The 26,407-nt window shown below is 32.6% G+C and overlaps 1 protein-coding gene across 1 annotated transcript in view; it reads left to right on the forward strand.

The window, feature by feature from the left end:
- The window catches only part of LOC124363402, a 147,495-nt gene extending 121,962 nt beyond the window's left edge, over positions 1-25,533 (forward strand). Inside the window, exons 7-8 of the mRNA XM_046818653.1 lie at positions 16,590-16,758; positions 19,035-25,533. Coding sequence (XP_046674609.1) covers positions 16,590-16,758; positions 19,035-19,315 — 450 coding nt within the window. The 3' untranslated portion in view covers positions 19,316-25,533. The remainder of the gene's footprint in view (positions 1-16,589; positions 16,759-19,034) is intronic.
- The last annotated feature ends 874 nt before the right edge of the window (positions 25,534-26,407 follow it).

A 26,407-nucleotide genomic window follows, 5' to 3' on the forward strand; every position in this document is an offset into this window, starting at 1 on the left:
ACTTTTCAAGTTTCTTTTGGTCAAGGATTGTAGTAAAAGCTCAGTTTTTATCACTACATTATACGCCAAACAAAATGTTACGGCAATATTAATGAAACAAATAAAGTTTTTTGGGTTAAAAATTGATATGATGAAAAATATATATTTAAAGTAAAATATATTTTCATTATATTGATCTTGAAGTAGAAACATAACAACCATAATCAACAATAATTTCTCTTGTATAACAATAATTATAATATGTTTTGTTTTGTTAGTAAAATAATCCAAATCATAAAATATGTAAGTAAATTATGTGTAAAATAATATTAATAAAAAAGAAAAAAGTGTTAGCTTACCGTGTGCTGTTGTGTAGTAAACTGTGCCGCAAAGTCTACCAGCAAAATAAACATTTTTCCACATAAAAACATATAAATATACGAAATTCATACAAATCAATAAAACATTTGGTCATATTTTAACTTTAAAGTCAGCACCTCTTAGTAACAGTTCTTAAGGTCTGAAATTGAAACTTAGGTTAATAAAATATGGACAAAAAATACTAATATTGAATATATAAAAGTTGAAATAAAGAAGTGAAAGCGAATCAACAGAAGTCCTGAAACCCTTTACGAGATGAATAGAAGTTAGTCGAAGTTAAAGAGGGCGAGGAAGTCGTAAATTAGGTTTCTGGAATGATTTCTGTGAGACCTGAGCTGATTACTCCTCCTGGGACGACTGGGAAGTCTGGAGAGATTTTGCTGTTGGGAGGGGTGGAGGGGGCGAACGTGCATCCTCTACACACACCCCTGTCATGTAACTAGACATTAAAACAACACATGTTCATTCCCATAACCGTGAATGTATATTTGCGAAAGTAATTAACATAATGCGTATTACGCTATAATAGTCCAATGGTGGCTGTTCAGTTTCGATTCCCCTGTACACCTCGTGACAAGCACTGTTGCCAGTTTTATGTGTAGAAAAATTCTTGATCCTCAACAATATTGTTTGAAATAAACAAACATATTAGTTGTTGTAATAAACAAACATACGTACGTAGTTTGTTCATCTCTTTTTCTAAAATAACAACAGATAGTAGTAATCATATTACGTCATAGCGGGACCAGCTGGTGATCAGCAGAGATATGGCAACACTGCCTCGAATTTCATCGGACTATTTTCGTGCGGGCTGCTCTAGTTTGTAAGGACCTATTTCTAACTGTCGCTATGATATAAACTCCTAAATTCTTGAGATAGCGTAGCAAGGTGTTGTGCGATAACATTCACGGGATTTTGCAAAGCAGAATTGTTTCCCCATTCTTCTTCCTTTTATCAAATCATTGTATCTATTAGGAACGATGTAACGCAATTTGTGGCTCTGAACTTCCACAAATTATTTTCAGTTTGGTGAGTCCGGTGAATGAATTATGCAGTTTCCGGTGAGCTAGGTTTGTTTTTCTATCAAGACATTTTATCCATATCTGAGATGACTGCTTCGGTTAGTGTCTACATTCGTCCTTGAAATATACTTCCGGTCTAAGAGTTGGGGAAAAATGTACAACTTCCGGTTATCTTTGTACTTTGGTACTACATTTCTGAGTTGTACCATAAGTCTTTCTCGTTATTATACACGGGAGAACCCAAATGAATATACATAATCAAAACACACAAAATCAGGCGTGAAATTTTCGGATTGGCCCAATTTACTGTGTGTTGGAAGAAGAAGACCAAAGAAAGAAACACACTAGGCATTCTGAAAAGTAGCATTACAGACTCGAAGTCGAACCACGCCTTTTTATTAGTGAAATCATTGAACTAATGTCAGTTATATTGCTCAATGCCGTCTTTCATCAACTCTGCCTTAAAGCACAGTTAAAGATGTAATAATATTCTAAAACTACGTACTATTCTACAAAAGTATATTGGGATGATGATAAGCATTTTACAAAATCAACTTCTTATTTTTTATTACAATAAATAACAAACATTGGCAGCAAAACCTTTCTTAGCTAAATAATTATTAAAAAGTCGTTCTGTAAGAAAGTTCTTGTCTTTTTGGTTAGACGGTTTTGGTCAGTTGAAAAGAACTGAATACAATATTTCGATTCTTCATACTTTTTCATAAACTGCGTAGTTTGGTTGCAAAGAGGTCGGAAGTTGTCCGTGTGACGCGAAGTGATCAAACTAGCACATCAAGCTTCTACAGTGAATATTTTCCTTATTTGTACATAAGGAATTTAAATTGACGAATGCACGACATATGTGAGTTGTTAATGAAAATAAAGAAGGGTGTATAGTTTACAAATTTTGATAAAGATAAAAAATAAATTAAAATTTATAAAAAATATTGTTAGCTGTTGTTTTTATGAAGTTAAAAATATAAAATTTTTTATTATTATTTTTTAGATGACGACTTATAAACATTGTTGAAGCGCGCATAGTATTAGTATACTGAAATAGTGTTTAGTAGTGAAATTAGTGAAATAGTGATGCTTGACGTCCGGAAGTGAATGACTAGTGAATTCCCTCCCCCACTCCTCATTGGTGAAAGCGCTCTAACCTGGCTTCACTAGCAGCTCGTCAATGCCCAGTGTATTTATTTCTTTAATCTGTGGTGTTGGTTTATGTACTAGCCTAGATATATCTAGTTTTAATTGGGATGCTCTTAAACTTAATCGGAAATATATTTAAGCTTTTCAGAATGAATTTAATAAAATATTTTAAGTTTTATGTTGAAAAATCAGTTTGTTGGAATAATCAGGTATATATTTGTAAACAAATTATTATAGTTTAATATGTCGGGAAAAATATAAACCCTACTTTGCCAACTTTGAAAACCGATTGAAATTTACCTAGCTTCATTTAAATTCATCTTGTTGGTCATGGTCTCTTACTACATTTGCTTCCTTGTATTTAAATATTTTTTTGAAACACACACACACACACAAACACGATATATCGTAGTTAGAATACATTTTTGTAAAAAAATAAGATCGAAGGGCAGCACTGGGAATGGGATAACAAAGCGGTTTTAATTCGGTAAAGGGCGGTTCTTTTGTGTAGGACGACACAGTGTGTTGTTCCAACTAGCTTTGTGTTTTAACTACACAAACTAGAATACGGTGGACAAACACAGCCAATTAATCAGTAAGCTGTTACTAGTTTCTGAAATAAAAACATTTAAAACTTGGCAATTCAACGTCTCAGTAACAGCACACTAAAAACGCCCACAATATGACGGTAAAATACAATTGTTTAAATAATATTGAAGAAATTAATAAGTGCACTAAAGCTGGATTATCATTGCGTTATTTTATGAAATTATTATGTAGTAAAATTAAAATATTTCAAACCGTATAAAACAGTATAACTACAATATATGGGCTTAAGAGCGCGATAACTATTACACTATTCCCAGCTGATTCGGAACAAATTCGATAAGGTTGTAATTGTACATTTCCTAATTCATTAGTTAGCAAATAAATGTATGCAACAAAAGTTTTCAAGGGGTTACCGTTTACATTTGTTTATGACGCGTGTTGTGAACGCGAAATTGTGAGTCTGGAATACTTGAGAGATTTTTAATAATTATAGTTCTTACATTTGTTTGTACAATAATGGACATGCATAATGTCATAAACTTACAACTTATCCTAATTTATAGCTTCACTGATTTATATTTGACTATTATTTAGTTTCACACACATTTTTTTATAGATTTGTGAATGATGTACAATTTTAATTTGAATGCACTGTAAATTATTAAACTATGAGCTGTACGAGTAATTTTCTTTGTGTATGGAAATGCATATCTTCCTGTAATTGAAAAAGAGGTATTTACTGGAAGATTTAAATTTATTACAACTCTAAAGAAATGATTTAGCATGGCAGCATTATCTACATATCAATGCAGAGACTATCTTTATAACACAGAATGTCTGCCCCACAATCTTCATATGGATGCAAGGTTTTGGAGTCTTAAAATGAGAATTAAAAAAATCTTTCTTAATCTAAATATATCGTCTATTGTTAGTCAACGTTATTTGTATGCTGTACTAAATTTCAGTACTGTGTTTTCAGGTCGTGGAGGAATCGAAGATAGTTGAGAGCGTTCTGCCTTTTGTGTAGTCCTTAAAAGGACATTCTTTCTTTGACGACCGGAAATCTACTGGTATAAGCTTCAGGAAAAGAGCGGTAATATTTTATCTCGGGACCATTCTATTATACGACTGTATTTATTAAACAATATCTTATTCAAATATAATGGAATTTTAACAAATTCTGGTATTTTATCGATAGCTTTTATTTTAAGGGGGGTTTTCCGTTTGTGGCCATTGATCAGGGCTGGGAAGCTCCGAAGGTATAGGCTTTTATGTTATACGGTCGCATTTGTAACAGACTACCAATAGAGCAGTAAGGACAATATTCATATTACGGTGTTTCTAAAGAATATTGTTCAAGAATGCGAACGTGCAATAATTAAGACACTTTACTTCTTAAATTCGAAAATTTCCAGGAAACCGTTAAATTAGATTTTTCTAGTGCAAAATATAAATCTCTTATAAGGTATTGATGTAAAATTTTATTTCAGAAGATAGTTAAGGATGCATTTTAAATGCACACAATTCGGAGTTTGTACCGATATTCTATAAAGTTAAGACTGACAATAAGATGCATGCAACAAATTTTATGCAGATCCTAAGTTCTGTAACTTACAGAACTTAACAGAAAATTCCCTCTCGCAATTCTATAACGTTAAATTTCTTTAAAAACTTTAAATAAGTATTAAGACTTAAGAATTGGTTATGTTTATAAATATCGTTTACTGTTATATTAAAATAAGATAATGTTCGATTTTGAATATAAACTTTCTATCTTTCAATAAGGAATTGTTTATATGGAATTTGGGAGTATATATAGGTCTGTATGTAACATGATGATATTAAAAACTTGATTTTGTCTAAAAGTATATATCTTTAGGAAAGTAAAAACAAAAAGTTGTGTATATATATATATATATATATATATATATACATACACATACACACACACATATACATACATACATATATATATATATATATATATATATAATTATACATATACATATATTATGTATCGTATAAGAAGATAACAGAGAAAAAAATTATCATAATAACTAGAAAACAAATATTATAATTATAAGTTATATTAAATACATCAAAGTAACCAATAAATAATAATGCCTTAGAAATCCAATTTATTGAATAAGTACAAAAGGATTCATAATACACATTTAAAATTATTTATCTCTTGAATATTTATCTTGTTTGGAAAAAAATTTTGTGTTAATGTTGTAACATACATAACGATAGTTAAATTGGTGAGATATTTGTTGTTAAGTGACATATCAAGCTGAATCAGTCAATATATAGTTATTACCATCGTGAAATAAGCTGTGAATAGCATGATCACTTAATTAGACGATGTATGTTCAGTCACGCAAATTCTGTATTGGTCAAAACATACTTTTTTATTTGGTTTTTTATTTTGATAAGACACTCGGTGTTTTTGTCTCATGCATGAAATATCCCTGCCGGTTTACGTGTGTACAACTACACCTGAAGCAGCAACACGTAACCGCCTAAAGTATACACAAACAAGGCAGTTTAAACATGTTGAGTTTGCGGAAGTTCTCTGGCAAGCTCTTTTTACTTGTTTAAGATTGTTATATCAATTATTCGAACTTATTATTTGTGCTTTAATTTTAACAGGCGGAAAATATGATTAAATATAAGCATATAGTTAGCAGTTTTCACTAAGATTTTGAGAAAGACGATTATAGCTTTATAGTACCTATGGCTTAAGAAAAATAAAAGTTTAAACTCAAATACTTATAGATATGCACTCAAAAGTTTTGTAAAATCAGATTCTGATGAAAACAAATTGATATATTAAGAATTTCGCAACAGAAGTACGTTATATAAGTAACTTTTGCCACTTCTGTAAGCAACTGACTTGACCACCATTCTGAATACGATTGTTTCTTCCATGAAATTCACTTGATAAATTTTTCAGATTAGACTAGAAAATATAGGCATACCAGCAGCATATTTTACTACGTTACCCTCATACTACGATTAGTTTTTATTACTCACATGCAAGAGAACAGAACAGGTGTAAGGATCGATCCCTGGGAGATACCATACCTTAGATAGACGGATCTTGAAAGATGTCTTATAATTATTGGTGAATGCAGTCATTAAAGGGTTATCCTAACCTCTTATGTTGAATGCTTTAAATATGGTATTATATGAGTTTTATTCAGTTCAATATTTTGACCTATCCGGTCGAAAACCGTGGACAATTCAAGTCAAGCGCCCATGCACCGCATTACGACTTTGAAATCATTTTATTTTTAAGCTTCCCAACTGAAATTATTTGTTTATTTACCATCGCAGAATCAAAATTATTTGTCACTAAGTAAAAGAATTACCAGCTCAATTAGAGATAACTTATATATTAGTCTAATACTAAAATAAATCTACTGTTTTGTAGATGCACTCTCTTAATTATTTTTTAATTAAAGGGAATTTGGAAATGCAAGTATTACAGAGGTGTATTAATAATAAATGCTAATGGATCTAATTAAAAACATACACTTAGGAAAAACTGTTTTCAGCACATATTTTCAATATGATCGATTAAATAATGGAATCAAATTTTCAATCATAACTGGATGCGATAATTTGACAGTGTTTTTCATTGTTGCGAGGATCTCAGCTAAATAATAAAATGACCTCTATTCCTAATAGAAATTCGTAATTTCTTTAAATCAAGACAGTGTATCTTTTAAATAATATACAACGATTTGATCAAAACAGTCTGTGACCGTTATCAAAACGTAAGCTCACACGTCGAGAGGTGCAATTGTCGATAGCCTTTTTTAGTTTAGGTGTAATACAGATAGATGAGGAAGTGTCAGACCATATAAGGTTATATGTTCACAGAATATTTTGGATCATATAGTTAAAACAATCAATTAATAATAATTTTAAGTTTTCCGCTAGAATGTACAACTTTAAATATATATTAAACGCGAACGTTAACTATCTATTTTAATAATTTGTAATGTGTAGAAGAGTTAAACTGTTTTAAGATGATAACCGTCTCCATTAGGGGTTATAAAATTTTTTCATTTAATAACAGCCACAAAACATGAGACCAGAATATCAGGCTGGAAATCGCCCAAAGAAAAGTGAATCTCCAGATTCCTGTTAGAAACAATTCCTGAGAACCAAGACAAATTCCTTTCACCTATCGAGAGGCCTGTCCTTCCCGAGCACCGGCACAAAAGTAGTTGTATGTATAAAACATTTCAGGATTTCATCAACTTTGTTTATTGTATGGAACCATAATTGGCTGAGAATTAGCAAAACCCGTCACATGAGAGGCTGAAATGTAATTTCTCTCTGTCTATCTTTCTCCTTATGTTTCCACACGATATCTTGAGATCGACCTGAATGAAGCTTTATTGCATGCAAACATAGCGAAACATTTTTACGCCACACGTGGTGTCGAAAAAATTATAGCCTGTAGCATTAAGATCAGTTGTAATTGATCTCACTGACACTTTGCAGTATAGACATACTTGATATAAGTTATCGGCGGCTTTGCAAGTAATTTCGCGGACTTTGCACCTGTAAGAACACTTCTGGTTGGAGTGGATTATATTTCCGACGTCAATGTTGAGTTTGCCTTGTGTCACGAGTAAGAAAATATGGTAACAAGTGTATATGTACGGCCAATGTAATTTACATTGTTCTTAGTAATTTGTGTGCCATAGTTAATTTTGCCTTTTTTGCCCAATAAAATATATACATACATACAAAGATCTGAGAAGCCTACTTCTGTCAAAATACAACTAGATTGGTGTCACAACAGCCTATAAATTTATAGTTAACATTAGATTGCAACTGTGTCTTTTATATCTGCATTATAATACTGACAAGCAATTTAATATTTGCTAAAATGTACAGTTATAAGTATATTTATACTGAACTTATAATTTTCTTATCTGGATATTTTCTTACCCTCTGCTCAACAGCGGTTGAAATAAGAAGTGTTGTTACTATCATGCTACTCTATGATTTCAAGACTATAAATGTAAACCAACTGAAAATAGAGGCTATAGACTAAACATATGGTTGTGCTATGATGAAAAAGTGTTCATCGAACAATTGATTACATTTGATACGTTCTTAATGGGATGGGATTTTCACAACCATAGAGACTATTAGGACGTAGCACGGAGGGATTTTTGAAATATCAATAGAACTGTATAATAACCAGGGATCCTAAAAATGTCCATGTAACTTTGCAGTAAAATCGGTCCAGTGATTGTACGAGGCTGAGTAACAACATTCGAATACACAGATAGTCGCCATTAGATTTTTATACAATAATATAATATAGATATAATATAACTAATATTTCCTGACTATATATAGTGTTATTGCCAATGGCGCAGTGTAGCGGGGATCAAGCAACGTCGAGCGTGGCTGCTGCTTGGATGGGTGACCGCTGAGCGATCCTGTCCTTGCAAGCAGCCCGCCTGCCCGGCCATTGGTGGTGGTTCGGAAGTCACCTGCCGTTGGTCCCCAGGTTAAGTGTTAGAGAGGGCTTCTTAGCCCTAACTTCGCCTGGTAAAATAAGACATCATTACTTTACTTTTTACTTTATTATTTTACTTACCAATTGTGTCTGCGAGCAGCTGTAATACTAGGTTAGAGGTGTTTTCTCTATAATTTACGGTGATTCCATCCTGTACTGTCCGCTGTATTTGAGCTTCATACATGGTTTTATTTTAAAATGTATAAAAAATACAAATTAGGAGGAATATTTATATTATTTTGTTCAGAATGTAACAGATATAAATATTTGGATTTAAAGCAGGCCATACAATATATTTTAATTATAAAAAGTTATAATAGAATGTTGTTAAAAGTTTATACATTTTTGGGGGGGAGGGAGAGGAGGCATGACTATAAAGCCATTATAAACTAAATTTAAATCTAAGATAACAATTTTATGTCCAATTTCATCTAGTTTAAGATAAACATAAACTTTGTACACATGCATGAAGTCATAATAAAAAAGTCATGCTACAAAAACAAAAAGGAAATATGTACATCCAATACAATTGTACATGAATATGTTATATTGCATATTTTCTTACTGAAATTGAAATTTGCTATACAATAACAATGAAATGCATTTCATAAGTTTAAAAAAAATTATAACAAAGTTACTTTTTGACGTTATTTAAAAAGTGTATTAAAAGTTATCATACGGCGAAGTACAATATAATTTTGGAAGTTTGTATTATAAAAAATGTATAAATTTATGGTTTTTAAAACTGGTAGGAAATTTTATATATTTTTAGAAAACTATAAACTATGTCTAATCTAATGGAGTAATACAAAATTGACAAAATGCATAATGCACACTAGTAAAAAAATTGAAATCTACAATAACAAAACACAGAATTACCAAACTGGCTAATCTTTATTTACACCAGCCTGAACATTACTGAATTGGAATCAAAAATAAGATAATCATACAGGAATACCAATATAATATGATTTCCTAAGATACCCCCCCCCCCCCCCACCCCCCCCCCCCCCCACCCCCCCCCCCCCCCACCCCCCCCCCCCCCCACCCCCCCCCCCCCCCACCCCCCCCCCCCCCCACCACTGTTTACTGTTTGTGTCACCTGCTGTCTAACAGCTTTGTTGTGGTGTTACACCTGCACACTGTGTAATCCCTGACAACAGAACATATGTTACACTAGTAGGACATGGTTCAGTGTGTTACATCCTTGTCTGTAGCCTATGCCATTAGGTTGGTACCACTGCGAAGGTTGTAGCTGCGATGCCACAGGAGCTGGGACGGTGAATAAAAGCACTAATACTATATTTTACTATATTTGACCATCTATAATTTTATCACTTTTTTGTGAAAAAAAATGAACACATTTTTGTAAAATATTCAAACCCTTTTGGGATTACAATTTATGTACGTGTACTTACATTCGTTTAGAAAAAACATACTAATTTTATATTTAATATGTTTTCATAATGTCAGTGGCAAATCATATAGTTAATAAATTTGTTTTTCTAATAAATAGCAAATTGTTTTTTAGTAACATACGAGAAGAAACAAGTAATGTTATATATTTTAATAGCCTGTTGAATAAACCCGCTACTGTTTCTAGCTAACACCAAGAAGTAGAAGTAATGCTTTCGACTTACAGGATAGGTAGATTGTCGAGGGTATGAGAGAAAATGCGGTAAAAACATGTCGTAAAAATTCTCTATTGATGGTCCGGAAGGTTATAGCTTATTTGTGCTGTGTAAAAACCCATAAGTTTGGGGGCCGAAGTGGAAAATGATCAACTTCTTCACACGTCACATTTACTATCTCGATACACTTAAAGCCAACGCTAAAACACGTAAATAACGTTTATATATGAGCGTTATTCAACGAGATAAAGAGACTGATGGCGGAACTGTTAGAAATATTGTCCGTGTGTCTGACGGTTTGTTGTAGGTATGTGTCAAGCTAAAAAAAAAACATGTGGGGCGTTGGATTGCAAACAATTCCTCACCCACAAAACTTGATTTTTGCTAAATCACAAACCAACTTTAAAACAATTCTAGACGTGGTTTTGAATTTTTATTTCTCCAAAGATAAATAACAATAATTGGAATTATTTAAAAACGAGTTATACTATTTTTATACAATATTGTAGAATGGAAAAGTTTTTAAATTTTGATAAGGGTGATGTTGGAACAAAAAAACAGCTAAGAAGCTGGCTTTGGAAACATCCACTGTTGGATCAAGATTCTTTCGGAACACCTAAATATTTACAAAAGAAACCAACACTTTTATTTGTCATTTTTTTTTGTTATTTATTTAATTACAAATTATTTATTATTCCCTTATTTCTTATAATTCATCTTATTCAAATTCGAAATTCTATTCTTTAAACTCTTAAGTTGTCCTTCATCCTATTCAATGTCACATTACTCCTATTACTGTTTTATAGTTGTCCAATTCCGGTAGTTCTCTCCATTCTATCACAAAGGATGAAACAAGTGTTTATAGTTTCAACTATACAAAAGTATATATGTAACATACGTAGTTGTTGACGAGTCATTTTCTATTTTATAATGATTGGTTTGGATCACACTACACAAACGGGATAAGGTTTGATTTAGAACACGGAATTGGTAATGGATGATGAACCATTTGCTTTTTAAACTCAATAGGATGAAGAATTTTTGCAAAAACTGCACAGGAGCTCACTCATTAGTTTAAAGTAGATAACAATAACTCAATTTTCGGCATTTTTGTATGAAGAACGGTGCGAAATGCAACACCTTGTGTACAAAAACCTCACTTTTTTATTCGTAACCCTTTCGCTACCGTCCCAATTCGGCTCTATTCTTTTCTTAGGGGAAATGTCCCCGCCTATTTTTAAAAAGTTGCGTTCTTCTACAACGCCAGTGGACTCTTGCGTCACTGGACTATAAAGTTAGCGTCAGTCGCATCGCTTCCGTGTCAAATTGGCTAGTAGCGAAGGTTACACGAATTTATGCCAGTGTGTTGTCACAACGCGTATTATTTTCCACAAGGTTCCTACAAATCTTTCATTAAGTGGTCTGTTTTAGTTTAAGGAATGTATTCTGCAACAAGATATATAGACACACGTCTTATCCTCTCAGATGGTCGTATGCAAAACTAAGCTACATTTTTATCGATTAATACTCTACAAGATGTCAGCAAACATGGTACAAGCTAAACATGGTGTTATACTGTTTACATTACACTTAGCTGTACTCTGTAGTTACTATCAGATCCAGCTGTTAATATAAAATAGTGAGTGTACCGTACTAATGTCTACATCGAACGTTTATAATTTTACAAATAAAACTGCTTTTTACGTGAAAAAAGCAAGAATTTAACAGTTTAACTTTTACCATTAAAAACTTAATAATATTTTGTTTCTACTCTTTATCAGTTGTATAGTGACAATCAACTTAAAATATATTTCTTATTAATTATGAGTTAAATGCAGTACATTTGAAAGGAAACAAACGCCATCTTGTTCTTTGTAATGGTCACAGTCATTCTTATTGTTAACCTATAAGAGCAATGAACCTTAAACACTTTTATGTGTTGTAGAATTGTGGGGAATAATCTTAGTGTAATGATCTGATACATACGTCTTAACCTTATTTTTTTTACTTTTTAATTTTAAAAATCTCCAACGAAAATGTATAATAAAACTTCAAATACGGATGGGTATTAATTATATCTCTGAAATGAGATGAATCTCATAATTCTACAACAAAGAATAATAGCGTTTTAATGATTTTACATTCCGATCGTAATATGCGTCACTTAGATTTATAATTAATAGTTACTGATATTACGGTTGTTATAATAGTATAGTTGTAATAAACTAATTAGTTTTTAAAAACTATTTCTTTTCCAAAATTGATCGAAGTAGAAACACAGAGAATCCAGTTTGTAATAATACAGGAAAAAAGGACACTGGAAACACGTGTGTTAATAAGAAAATATATTTTTGACGATGGAAGGATTGTGAAGGAAACTTGATTTTGCGGATATTTGCCATTTTTTACATCAAATTTACCGTAAGAAGAGATCAGATTGCAGATCTCGAAACGTATTGTTACTGATTTTTTTGTATCACTGAACGATGGCAAATGTTCCGCAAAATCCTGTTTCCTTCCAAAAATTATTTATGAAAATATTAAATATAGCCATATATATATATATATATATATATATATATATATGATATATATATAAGGCCTCTTGCCTAGCCTCCTTTGAATGTTGTACACAACTTATCTCCAAAGTTGAAGAATAACAGATATTTTGCCAGACGTTTAGGTAAATTATTATAGCCACTGCGATGTAAATTATTCTTTCAGCCAGTACTAAGCCAATGAGGTGTACACAGAGATAAACAGTTTACTGCGCTCTTATCGGAATCGTTAAGTGTAACAACAAATTCTTGTCTTTACCGTCACTGGCAAACTAACCTCAATGTTTTATGAGCAAACCTCTCTGATATATCCAGGAATATGAGTGAGAACTTTTATGTAACATTATGTACATTTTGGGTAGGGTACGATAAGCGGACCCGGTTTTTTATATCGAAGAATATAGTCATCGATACCTAATATTCGCATCTCAAATCCTAGACTATCAATCGATATAAAAGTACCTATAGCCCTCAATAACAATCACATGTTTTAAATTAAAATATGAATTTAATATTTACAGTGATCAAACAAATTATTATAACCAAAATTAGGAAAACTGAAGACGACCATATTAACTCCTCTCACAGTTACAGTTGTTTCTTTCCCACAAATTTCACCTAATGGGCTATTCGGTACGAGTCTAACATGTTGAAGCCACGAAAAAGCAACGTCGTGTAGTTTTCTAAAATTGACTGCCATTTTAAAATCAGAATTACTTATGTAAAATTGAAATATTATCCTACGTGTATTATTTTCGAGTGTTTACAGCTGTTGATATAGATTATTTAAGTTAATAGTTCAAAATAATTAATCAGTATCGATTGATTATATCGAAGGTTATGATTAAGTAATATCGTTTGCCAATTTCGATATAAAAACCGGATCCGCTTATCGTACCCTACCCTACATTTTTATTATTATTATTTGATTTTAACATCAGTAAACGAATAATCTTTGATTTGCAGATAAAAATTTTTATGTTCATACAAATACATATCGTATTGCTTTTATCAGACAAATATGATCCGTTACAAAAAAACGTGTTACAAAAACGCACTATGGATGAAGCAAATCTTTGCGTAAATTTGAATTGGACACTAATTAAGTGATAAATTCAGGATTTATGTAGTAAACAATAAAACTAAGCCTGGTTAAACGGAGGGAGGAATATTTAACTGGACTTATTTAATCCAAACGAGGCTTAAGGCTTGGGCTCAAAATGAGGCTTGTAGAAGTCGGCCGTAATGATTACCACATTAACCTTAATCTTTCCATTACACTAACTTTCTTGCAAAAGCCGACTTTTACTTTTAGTGTTATATCCAGCTAAAGTTTGCAAGGATCTTAACTTGCCACTAATGATTAATCACCTCTAAATGGGCTAAAACGTTAATCTAAGCCGTATTTTAAAATTTAATTGGCTATATACAATGTGTCCAAAAAGTCCCGTGATGGTTAATTATTTTCTAAACGATGTAAGATATATACAAAACTTGGCATATACTTACAAAAAATCTAATTTAACACATATCCAGTAACCTACTTCGTCCTTGGGGTACGGCCCTCAAGGGGTCAGAAGACATTTTTAATAATTGTAAGCAAAGGTTGGTATGCACATCAAAGTAAAAGTCTTTAACAGTACTCATAGAGTACATTGCCGCAAACCTAACCTCAAAGGAACAACCGAGCCGGAAATGGCATCAGTTCAAAGATGGCTTAAATTTTCCGTTAATTAATTTAGATCTTAATAATAAACTACTGATGCTTGAATGAATCATTGTCATTTCATCCCTAGATTATGCCAATGTAATGCGATTCACCAATCATCCATTACTCTAGTTTTGTCTGTGAATAAGTTAATGAAACTACCATGACCTAATCATTACATCATTACATGACCTAATTAATACAATCATTGCATTTTCATAGCATTGCATTTAGCTAATCATTATAAGTTCAAGCTATCTTTGATCACGGGTTCAAATCCCGCGGAGGTCCAATCATACAGGAATAGCAGCCACAGTGTATTAAAAACAAGCCAGCATAGCGGAGAGCTGAGGCTTTAAAGAGATGAAAAAACTATTTTTGAACGGCTGACATTTCCGGATCGGTTGTCCGTTTGAGGTTAGGTTTGCTGCAATGTACTCTACGAGTACTGATAAAGAACTACCGTATCCCTGAGGAAATAGCGGCTAACTGGATATGATTTAAATTAGATGTTTTATCCTTTAAGTCTGTACCAAGTTTTTAACTCTATCTTAAATCGTTTCAAAAACATTCAACTATCCCGGGACTTTTTGGACATATTGTATACAATTCCCAAGATGATCCATAAGATATTTGATTACAGTATAGTTCATGAGCCGAGAACCAATTTACATTGTATAAATACATTACTTGGTTTTCTTGAAAACGATAGACGAATTTCCTCCAAGAGATAAATTTATCGTCTCTCCCGTACTAGATTTGGTGGAGGTCGAAATTAGAGTGTATAGAAAGGGTTAGAAAATTGAAATAATAATAATTTTCTCATCTAACTATATACCGACCCTTAAAATGACAACTTTCAGTCAGTTCTCTGTATTTATTGGCTGACAGTCCATGCAATTATTATATGTGTACTGGACGGTTGGTTTTAAGTGTAGCTAGAAAAAAGTATTTAGCTAGAAAAAATTTAATCTGGAGACAAAAATTATCGTTTCATATTTTTAACCCTTTTGATACCCTTCCATTTTGACCTCCACCAAAATTAGCATTGCTGGCAATCGATTTCTTTCTTAAAAAACCCCTCCATTGGTTTCAAGAAAGACCAGGTTGTATGCTTATACCGTGCAGATTGACTCTTAGCTCATAGACCTTAGTCTTTGCCAATGGCGTAGTGTAGCGGGTACGGCGGTTATCGCAAGATAACCAGATCAAGCAACGTCGAGCGTGGCTGCTGCTTGGGTGGGTGACCGCTGAGCGATCCTGTCCTTGCAAGCAGCCCGCCTGCCCGGCCATTGGTGGTGGTTGGGAAGTCACCTTTAAGCCGTTGGTCCCCAGGTTAAGTGTTAGAGAGGGCTTCTTAGCCCTAACTTCGCCTGATAAAATAAGACATTCTTTACTTTTTTACCTTAGTATGAGACATATCATTGCAAGGACATAGCTAGTGACGGGGTCCAAGGGGTCCGGAACCCCTTCCAAAATTTTCAATTTTTCAATTACTTTTTAGTAAACGATTATTGTTATTTAAATAATTCAGTATTACTGACATGTACTGTTGAAAAGATAATTCTCAACAAAAAAAAAAGGGGCAAGAACTTTTTAAGGAACAAAATGGGGCCTTTCTTTCTGTCCACTACGGAAAAAATATCAGTTGTCTGGACCCCCCCAAAAAATTTTTTGCCTGGCTACGTTCTTGTATCATTGCAAGCCTGGGTTGTAGCAAATAAAATTTTTGTTTAATGCACTTAGGCCTGAGATATATTGTTTTGACTTCACATCAGTATTGAAGAATTAGTTCCTTGTGACTACACTAGTATTAGTGTAACTTATTTATTTAGTATGAAGCCAAACGGCCAGGTTTTTAATGAATGTCTCGTACTATAAGAATATCAAATGACATAAATTAGTTTGCGATGAACATATAAATTAGATGCATGATTAATAATCATTTTTCTACTACAAATATGAAATTAGTGGTATCCTTTGAAATAGGAAATTATTAATAATGTGTCTCAACTTTTTTTTTAGACCTAGTATTTTATAAACATTTTAATGTTACAGGTAGTCCTAATAGTGTTAACATTCCTGCTGTTCATTGGGGCTCTGTATGACATGCTGTTCGCAAGGCGGGCTGGTGGGGACCCCACCATTGCCTCTAGAGACCCCTCGGGCAATGACGCCACCACCTACAACAATCCGGGCTTCCGAGACAAGAGGTCTACTCACCCAGGTTTGTCTGACGTACTTGTAAAAATTAAAGAATTCTCCTCTTTCACTTTGTGTAGTAAGAGTTAAACTGTCAGAATTAGTGTAACAAATTTTCTTATATAATCTATAAACCTATAGATTATATAAGAAAACTGTCATGTCACAGAATGGACAACCCCATTCTGTGACATGACAGCTTAAATAGGGTATTCCACTTACTTCTCAATAACCATTAAAGATATCAAGGGATTTAGCATAATATTTGTGGGGGGTTGGGAGGCCGCTACTGGGAGGACGGTCTGGAGAGTATGGAAAATAATGTTGATACAAGTAAAGAGAGTAATGCATTTATTTATAATTATCAGCTATACATATTTAAACTATAATGCAAAAACATAGCCAAGAAAAAATTTTGGGTGCGGTGTAGACAACTGATATTTTCCAATAGTGGACAGAGTATAAGGCCCCTGTTTTGTTCCTTAAAAAGTTCTTAACACATTTCTTTATTGAAAACGGTATTTCAGCTGTAAGTGTCAGTAACACTGAAATTATTTAAATAACAATAATCGTTTACTAAAAAGAGTAATTGAAAAAATTGAAAATTGGGTGGAATCCGGTCCTCTTGGATCTCCTCACTGGCTACATCCTTGCTATAATGATAGCTTTTCGTTACTTAGCTTTACAATATTTTGCAATTAGTTCCATATCATTATTTAAACTATGTAATAGATTTACTCCAACACTAGATATTTCAGGATGATTACAGATGAATTTTAAATATTTTAAACCAGAATTTTTGTATTATAAAATTAACAAAAACATCTATTGTTCTCTTCAAATTTTAAAATTTATGTGCCTTGTGGTAAATTTACCCCATTATTACTCTACCTATATTTACCATTGAGAGGGGGGAATATGGAGATAGGTTCAATACCTCCCTAATATTCGACTTTGAGAATACCTCCCTAATCACCAAACCTGAGTTCATATATCCAGCCACGAGAACACTGGAGGTGCGGTTCGGACCTTCTTTGAATCTATACATACAAGTTGTCTATTCCTTCAAACAGAATTAAACAATTGGACTTCAAAGAAACCTTCTGAATCAAGTAGACTTGGTTTCGATAAGGTAATTCAAAGCTCTCATTTGGCCTAAAGAGTAGTTACCAGTTGTTATCTTGTGACAGGTTCTCATAAGAGTATTAGAATGTCTGCTCACATTGTATAATATGCTCAGGAAGTATTCAAAGAAGAGTCTTCTTAAATGCAACATATGTCTTTTGTAGAAGAACAATTATCTCCAAGAATGTATTGTGCTGATGAAACCAGTCATTATAATGTTGGTGTTGTGCTAAAGTGTGAATTATCAGTTCTTCATAACAGGCACAGATATGTGAGCCTGAGATATGGGATACATAGGGTTACCTTGAGTCTAGCCATAGATGATCTTCATATGTATTGAAATGCTTATCTGTCTAGAGGAGGCAAACATATTTCTGATGTTATTTTTGTTTTTTTATTCTCTTAGGACAAGAAACTTATAAATTGCACTTAGTCCTATAAGAACCTAATTGCTGTTTCCGGAGGGACAGGATATTCTGGATGGGTAAGGTTAGGGGGTAGTGGCCGCCTCATATCAAGGTCCATGAGGAAGAATTAAGGCACTAATCTTAAAGTCAAATCCCCCCGGAAGAAGGAGAGACCCGCTCTGTACCAGCCTCTCCTGTCAAAGCAGGCAGGGGGTGGCACACCCTTGTTGAGGCTAGCAAAAACCTCTGATACTTAGGGAACTCTGACAGTCATCTCCCACAGTAGACTATGCTATCGAATTACCCTTGCACCCCAGAATCTCGACATTAGCAGGCAGTGATATGCCGCTCCTGGACATCTATAAAGTTGTCCAGATTTAAGTGACACATCGGTTTTTACTGTGCCCAGTGTTAGGTTCAACTGGAAGGTATAAACCAGCCAGAATTGATCCCTGCTGTGTTGATTTCCGATGTTAGTGATAAGTATCAAATTCTCAATAATCTCGCTAGTGAACCTATGTGATTCCCATTTTGTGATATAAAATGTGTGTGTCACCAAACTCCCTTCTTTCTCAATTTATCACACTCGATTTTAATTACAATATTTTGCTTTATATTTTTAAACTGAGTTCACAACTGATTTCAGTTATCCCCAAGCAGTAGAAATAATTCAGAAAACATTACCCCACAACTATATTTCCTGTTGCTTGAAGTTTCCATCCGATCAACTATAGGTTCTATACCTCATTGTGTGAAATTATGTTGCTAGGGGGCAGTGTGTCAGTGACGGATGCCAGCGGTAAGCCATACGCCCATTCTGGCACCAACGGTAGCATGGCCACGCTATCCACCACGCTGTCCTCCAATGGGTCCACTACAGGCTCCATCACTCGCAGCCCTCTTCGGTCCAGTCTCAAGAAACCGAGGCCTGCAGCCAACAACGGCCTCGGTATACAGAACCCAGGCTTCAGCGGGACCTCACCCACCCTCTCTCGCAACGGCAGCACAGTCAAGAAAGTGCGGATACAGACACACAGTACTGCCGTGTAGTGGTGCCACCGTACTACAAAATAGTTTGTGATATATTTATCAGATTATTTTAATGCAACTTTCAACACAGTTGATGTTGTTAAAATATGCATATTACAAGAGGAAATTTTATAGACGTCATAGGTATATCCAACATGTAGTTGGTAAAACTATGTTGAAACCTTTTCTTCACTACACACAAGGTGTCCTAAATATAGTGATCCAAAATATTTAGGTAAAGGCCATCATTACCACCTACTTTAATTTCTGGAATTTTATAGTCTACAGTTCAAAAGTAATGTTTTATTACATTTTTATCCGATAATTCTCTACTTCTTACTCTTAATTGTGCATGGCAACCACTATCAATAGTTAACACAAAAGATTATTCTTACAAGTTAAATAGCAAAAAAAAACGATGCAAGTATAAGGACTAAACTATGAATAATATTAACAATATGAGAGTAATTATAACAAGTTTAGTCCAAATTATTTAATTTACATATATTTTTTGTATATTTTCAGTGTTATAATGTGTTGTGTTCCTGCACATATTCATTTATTTCCTACGTGTGCTTGATGAATGTGTAATTTCTCTTGAGTTTATTAGATCTTCTTGAATGCAGATAGTTAGGATCTGAATAAATAATTAAGGATGTGATGAAGATGATTTCTATGTAGCTTAATCCTTACCTTGTGCTATTTATCGGAAGCATGCAATGTGGAGATAAATGGCCTGCAGAAAGGTGCTTTTAACATTACCACTAAAAAGGACCAATAAGGACTTAAAGTTCACCTTCATCAAAAAGAACGGGGCAATCAATCTTGGCACTATGCTGGTGACAAACGAGAAACATCACATTGTGGGTGAAATGTCTAGCCTTCATAGATTTAATCTTCAAGATCATATCCATTACAGTCCAGATTGATGGAAGGACACACAACACAATTATAATCAAATTTTTGTTGAATTAGGGAGAATTAGAGTGTTCATGTTTGAAGATCATTGTACATTCAAATGAGACTAAATGCAGGCATTATGCACTGTGAATTCCAGGAGAGCAGAGTTCAAAATAACACCCAAATCCTTCACTTCAGTTTGTTTAACGAGAGATCTGTTATAAACAGAATAGTTGAAAAGCACAGGAGAAGTCTCTCAATAGAAGAAAATAACCATGTACTAATTGAAGTTCTTAGAGTTGTTCTGATTACTAATATCACCTTAGGAGGCAATATTATAACATCCTCTTGAGGGAGCAAGGCATCCTGAATAGATGAGTTGTCGTTTAAAGATAAGTTGTTGCTTTAAGGGTTTCAGTTACGTCTTTGATGAAGATGTTAAATAATAAAGGTCCAAGAAGGGAGCCTTGAGGAGTGATGAACATAGCAAAGACCTTTTTAGACTAAGACAACTTGTCAACTTATATCTGACCCCCAGAATCCTTTTATCTGAGTTGGAATACATCCCCACGAAACTTTACATTATAAACACTGAGTTTACTACTGAGTAAAGTCATGGGGATGAGAATGGGTGATTTTTTTAAATGCTTTGGTGAAATTAAGTTCAATAGTTTTCACATGAGATCTATCGAATAAAGACTAAAGATGTCTATAAAAGAACAAGGTTTATCAATGGAGGGTTATCAGAAGTGAAACAATTTTTACACTTAAACTGATTATTTTCAAAAACTATTTTTTCAAATACTTTGGGAAGAACTGGTAAAATTGTAATAGATCTGTAATTTGTAAGGCTGAAAGGGTCTTTTTGTGTATAGGTACGATGTGGCCATTTTTCAACCAAACCGGAAAGATGACTGCTAATAAGTAATAGAAAATAACATAGTAGTAATTTGAGATGTAATGAAACCTTATTATATTAGAAGTATATGTTTACAACCATAACTAAGTGTGTGGCAATTTTTCTTGGCCAGCAAATACTAAAAAATTTACAATTTATTTATTTTTCACAAAAGCTTAAATTTAAAAAGTGTTTGTATAGTCAAACAATAAACACAAAATTGTTCTATATTTTATCCCTCTAAATCCACCCAGAGTTTAATTTCAATCCATAAAATAGGAGTTAACTCTTAAATAATTCTTGTGAACAGATTAAATAATTTTTTGTAACAATTTTATAAAATCTTGAGTTCCAAACTATGAACTTTTTGGATTACAGAAGTTTGTTTGAAATGGTTGGTAACCGTGGCCTCTAAACATTTTTTTGGATCACTATTAAAGGACCATCCATTATTTCTTTTGATATTGATATTGTGAATTTTAAAACAGTTCATCTGGGTATGTCTTAATAGTTAAATATACATTATTAAGAGTTAATATTAACTACTGTACTCAACTAATCGATGGTTTTCATTCAACATCTGCTGATTTAAATAGCTTATAAGAACCACATATTATTGATAACTGTGCCTTACTTTTGTATGTATTTCAGTTTTGTTTGATGCATTTTAAATAATCGTATGGATGAGCTTTGTGTGGTCTTGAAGTTCTCGATTATAAATGTGGCATCAGTGTAAAGTATGATCTCATATGGTTCTAAATTAAATCTGGTTTTCACAACTATAGAGCTTCCGTACAGTTGATAATACAGAGTGTGTCAATAATGTTACTGAGAAGTTCACTGAGGTCAAGAAAACTGATGAGCTTGCACAAAGGTGAGTCATACAAACAAAACGCACTTGAAAGCTTCCGATCCTGCTGTGTTAGACGTATAACATTGTCAGTGTAATGCATTAAAAGTACACAATGATCATGTTGTGCATTCATATTTGCTGTAAATACTATTTCTTTATTATATGTATTAAAAGCATGTGTTAAATATTTGTAAATAATCTATCATTAATGATTCGCAGGTAGGAGAAAAACCATTCCGTCCATGTCTAGGTAGCTTGACACTCATAGTTAGTGTAATCTGTATTATAGTATATTTGTAACATATTGTACAAAGATGAAATATTTTTATGGAGTTATTTTAGCAGATTTATAGTATTCTTATTATATTAGAAGTTATTTGGTGATTTAGCAGTGCATAAGTTGCTGGTACTGAACATTCTAACCTTAAAAACAATATGATCTGATTTCTCATAATTGTATCTGTTCATTTTAGAGAAAATGTCTTGTTAAAAAGTATCCAACGTACTTTAAGGGAAATTAATTATTATTTATTTAATGTATTGTCTTAAATATTTTGTATTGGTGTAAATATTTGGGTACAAAAAAAGTAATGAAATGTATCTAAATAACATCAAAGTACAATAATTATTATTGCCTCTATGGTGGCTCTGGCATGAATACCTCTGTGGTTGCAGAATCACAGCTGTTTGTAGTTTTAAATTATTTGAAACAAAAGGCAGCTAAACATATACTATTTTGTTTTTTACTGGTTGTAGAAGTTTATACAACTGCTTTTAAAGTACGAGTACAATTATTTCTATGTACTTTTTTCCATTATTTTTGCAAATACATAACAATTTTCGATACAGGCTTCAGTAAATGAACTTAATTATTGCTGTAGCATTTTAAAATTTACAATACACTAAATATTCAAGTAAAGGTATGAACATCAAAAATAGATTTGCAATAGTGGTTAGCTTTAATTTTCTAATCAAAGCTCGTGTGGTCATTGGTGCTCACTGTTATACTCAATTGTTAGCTGTTGGTGTTCAGTAACAATTTTTATCAGCAGTTAGTAAAGTAGTAATGAACACACACGCTTCTTTGTCAAGAAAACTACATGAGGTGCATGTTTGCCAAACTACTAAACAAGCTTAACTCTCTCTGAAGGGACTCGTTTGATAAAAAAGGACAAAGTTAGTGGATAAAACTGCATTTAACCCTTAGAAAGTACCACAGAGAATATTCATAGATTATATGAAACTTCTGACATATAGAAGTTTGTTATTAAAGCTCGTATGTCCAACAGTTTTAAAGAGCAGTCTGTAGTAATATGAATTACATTTTTCCTGTCAAATTTCATGCAGTTTAATGTCCTTATTTTTAGTCGTACAGTTAGGGGAGTTGTCTTATTTTAAAGATATAATTAATATGCGTCCAAAGGCTTTTACATTTTTTTTAGATATTTTTATGCGTTATTCATAAAATAATCTCAAATTTATTTGTAATTCAATGTTTAAATATTCAAAAAATATATACTTTGCAAAAAAACTAAATATCATTTGGACATGTATTATGTTTTAAAATGGGACATCTCCCATAACGCCATACTAAAAAATAAAGGTGTAAAACTTTAAAGGTCATTGTTCTTAAGGGGAAAAAGTCAAGGTTATTCCACTACAACAGCTGGCTGTTAAGAGGGCACAGTACCCCTTAATGACCTTGTGTTTAGTCCCATAGAACTTATGTTGAATTCAAATGGCTGTCCTGACCTTAATTTTAATAGTTACACATGGTTTTTATATCATTGTACTCGTTAATTCATTGTCTAGTGAATCCAGTGATTATATTTCCAAAAACATTGCATAAAAACATTGTTACATTTAATGTTGTAATTATATTTTGAACAATTTTTTTGTAGTCACGAAATTGAAACAAAAATTTTGTTCACTGGTTTCTTTATACGAACAAAAGCTTCAAAATACTTTTTGTTTCTTTTAATTACCTCGTTTGGGTAGGTTAGGAGGACTGTTTAAAATCAAAATTGGTTATACAGTACTAAATACAAGGTCATCGAGAGGTACTTGCCCTCTTAAGTCTATTTGAACCGGAAACTTTGCATCCTTAACCGTCTATTTTTAATTTGTCCCTAATCTAAGCTGTGCCAAACGTAGTACATTAATATTGGTTTGAATCATATATCAAAGAATTGTATGCAATTTAACTTTCACATTTAATTTACTATTATAACTTTAATTTATTTCTAATTTTGCGTTGTGATTTTCAGCATAATATCTGCTACAAATTGTTTTATTTAACAAGCCATTTGGAAACTACCCTATACTTAATTTCAAATTTGTTATTGAATAGTGACTTGTAAGTTGTTACAAATAGTAGGTACATTATTTTAATAAATTTTTTAAATGTTAAACATTTTTATTTTTGTTGGACACTGCAGTGATGTAGCCAAGGGGGGGGGGTTATAACTTTCCCCTCCCATTAGATTTCGTTTTATAGAGATCACAAAGTGTAATCAAAGAGTAAAAAGTAATGCTAACCAGCTAATTTAATCTTGATGTAACTCTATTAATTGATTTGTTGTTGGATAGTTCAATTGTGCATATGTATAAAATTCCAATAACCCTACTTAATGTTGAAAATCCTGGCTTCTCGTAAATTATAAATAATTCATCTAGTAGACTACTAATAGACTATATAGCTACAATGTTTAACTGTCATATATGTCTTCCAGCTTTTTATTTTTGTACAGAGAGTAGTTGCATGATCTGCTGAACCAATACTAAAGAAGTTACAAGGAAGGGGCCTAATTATTCATATTAAAACGTGAGAGTTTCAAGTATTTCTTACCATTTACTTTCGTAAAGTATAATACTGTATATTACCTTTAATTGATGTGGTCACTTAACATTATGTACCAAAGAGCCAGCAGAAATTGTCTTCAAGACAGTAAATCCTTAAAAAGGATGTTTTAATTGTTTACTGTAAATATATTTCTTATTTTTGCAAATTTAATATCAGAATCGTAATATGTTTTTATAATTTATCGATTCACAGAATCACATAAAGTACCACACACATCTTATGTATTTTCAGATATTTTGGTTACGTCAACCTCCAGTAACAAATAGCATTAATGGATATTGGTTATAAAAAGTATTTAAACATTTTCTAAGAAATATATTTTCAGTTAACTTTTGTACTTAGTTTATTTGACATGAAATGTCTGCTCTTTGTTGAAAGTTTGGTGTTTTTAAAGTAATATATTTTATTTATATAGATTAGAATTGTTTTGCAAAAGTATTTTCATTTTGAAAAATATTATTGATAACGTTATTATTAATAGAGCTAGTAAATAATCAAATTTAAACTAGTGTATGGGAATCAATTCTAAGTATTGTAATCTACGTGGGTGTGTCCGTGTGTGTTGTATGTTTGTGATATTTTGTTATCGTTAATATTAAAACAAAGTATATAAGTATATGTAAATCAGTGCAATAGGAGAAAGTGGTCATCTGATATTACATGAAATTTGTTTAGTTAAAATGTGAAAACATCTTCCATTTTAATAAGATAAATTTTTACACAAACAGTGTCTGTTATTTTAACCTTAGCTTTCCTCTTATCTCTTATTCCCTTATCTGTCCCCTTATCTCCTTACTATTTTTCAAGCAACAAACCAATTTTATTTCATGGGAATTCTGAATGCATCATTTAGTTAATTTGATGTACTTCATCAAATTAAACCTCTTTGACTATGACAGTTCCCACAGTAGAATTATGTAGCAAAGTAATGAGATGCAAATATTGAATTAAGCTCCTTTTCACCTTTCACTTAGTGTACCATCTGAAATCTGTCAAAGATTTGACTCCTGGAATCTAGAGTATACATCTGTCTGAAGAGATACATAAAAATTCGGGAACAAATAAGTTAAAAAAGAACTCTTTGCATTGTTCCAAAAGAGCTCAGTTAGGTAACCCTGCAGTAATCCATTGTAATTTAGTATTCTCTATTCTAGTTTCTAGGTATTCTCATTGTCTCACAGATGCACAATTAACGTGCAGAATTTGTAGCCTATGTGTCTCTGGTGTTGAAACGATGGAAAGAGTTCTTTTTGAACGCCTTCATCGGCGACTTTTTTATCGATCTCTCCAGACAGATGTGGATTTCAGATTCCAGGAGTCAATCTGTAGGCTACCAGTGTCAGATTTCAAACACTGCACTAAGCAGAAGGTGAAGTCAAGCTTAACTTAATATCTAAATTGAACCAACCCTTCCCACCATAGCTACGTTATGTGTAGTAATGAGATATTAATAACAAAAAAGTTTTATTCTTAGGACCATTCTAATGAAATTGAGACAGTTTAATTATATTTGAAATGTTGAATCAAATGCATTTTATACAAGGCGTATTACTAAAGCAAAGATTTATATTTAAATATTGGCATGTCAGTACATGGATA

The sequence above is a fragment of the Homalodisca vitripennis genome, chromosome 5 (genome assembly GCF_021130785.1).
Source record: "Homalodisca vitripennis isolate AUS2020 chromosome 5, UT_GWSS_2.1, whole genome shotgun sequence".
Taxonomy (NCBI): Eukaryota; Metazoa; Arthropoda; class Insecta; order Hemiptera; family Cicadellidae; genus Homalodisca; species Homalodisca vitripennis.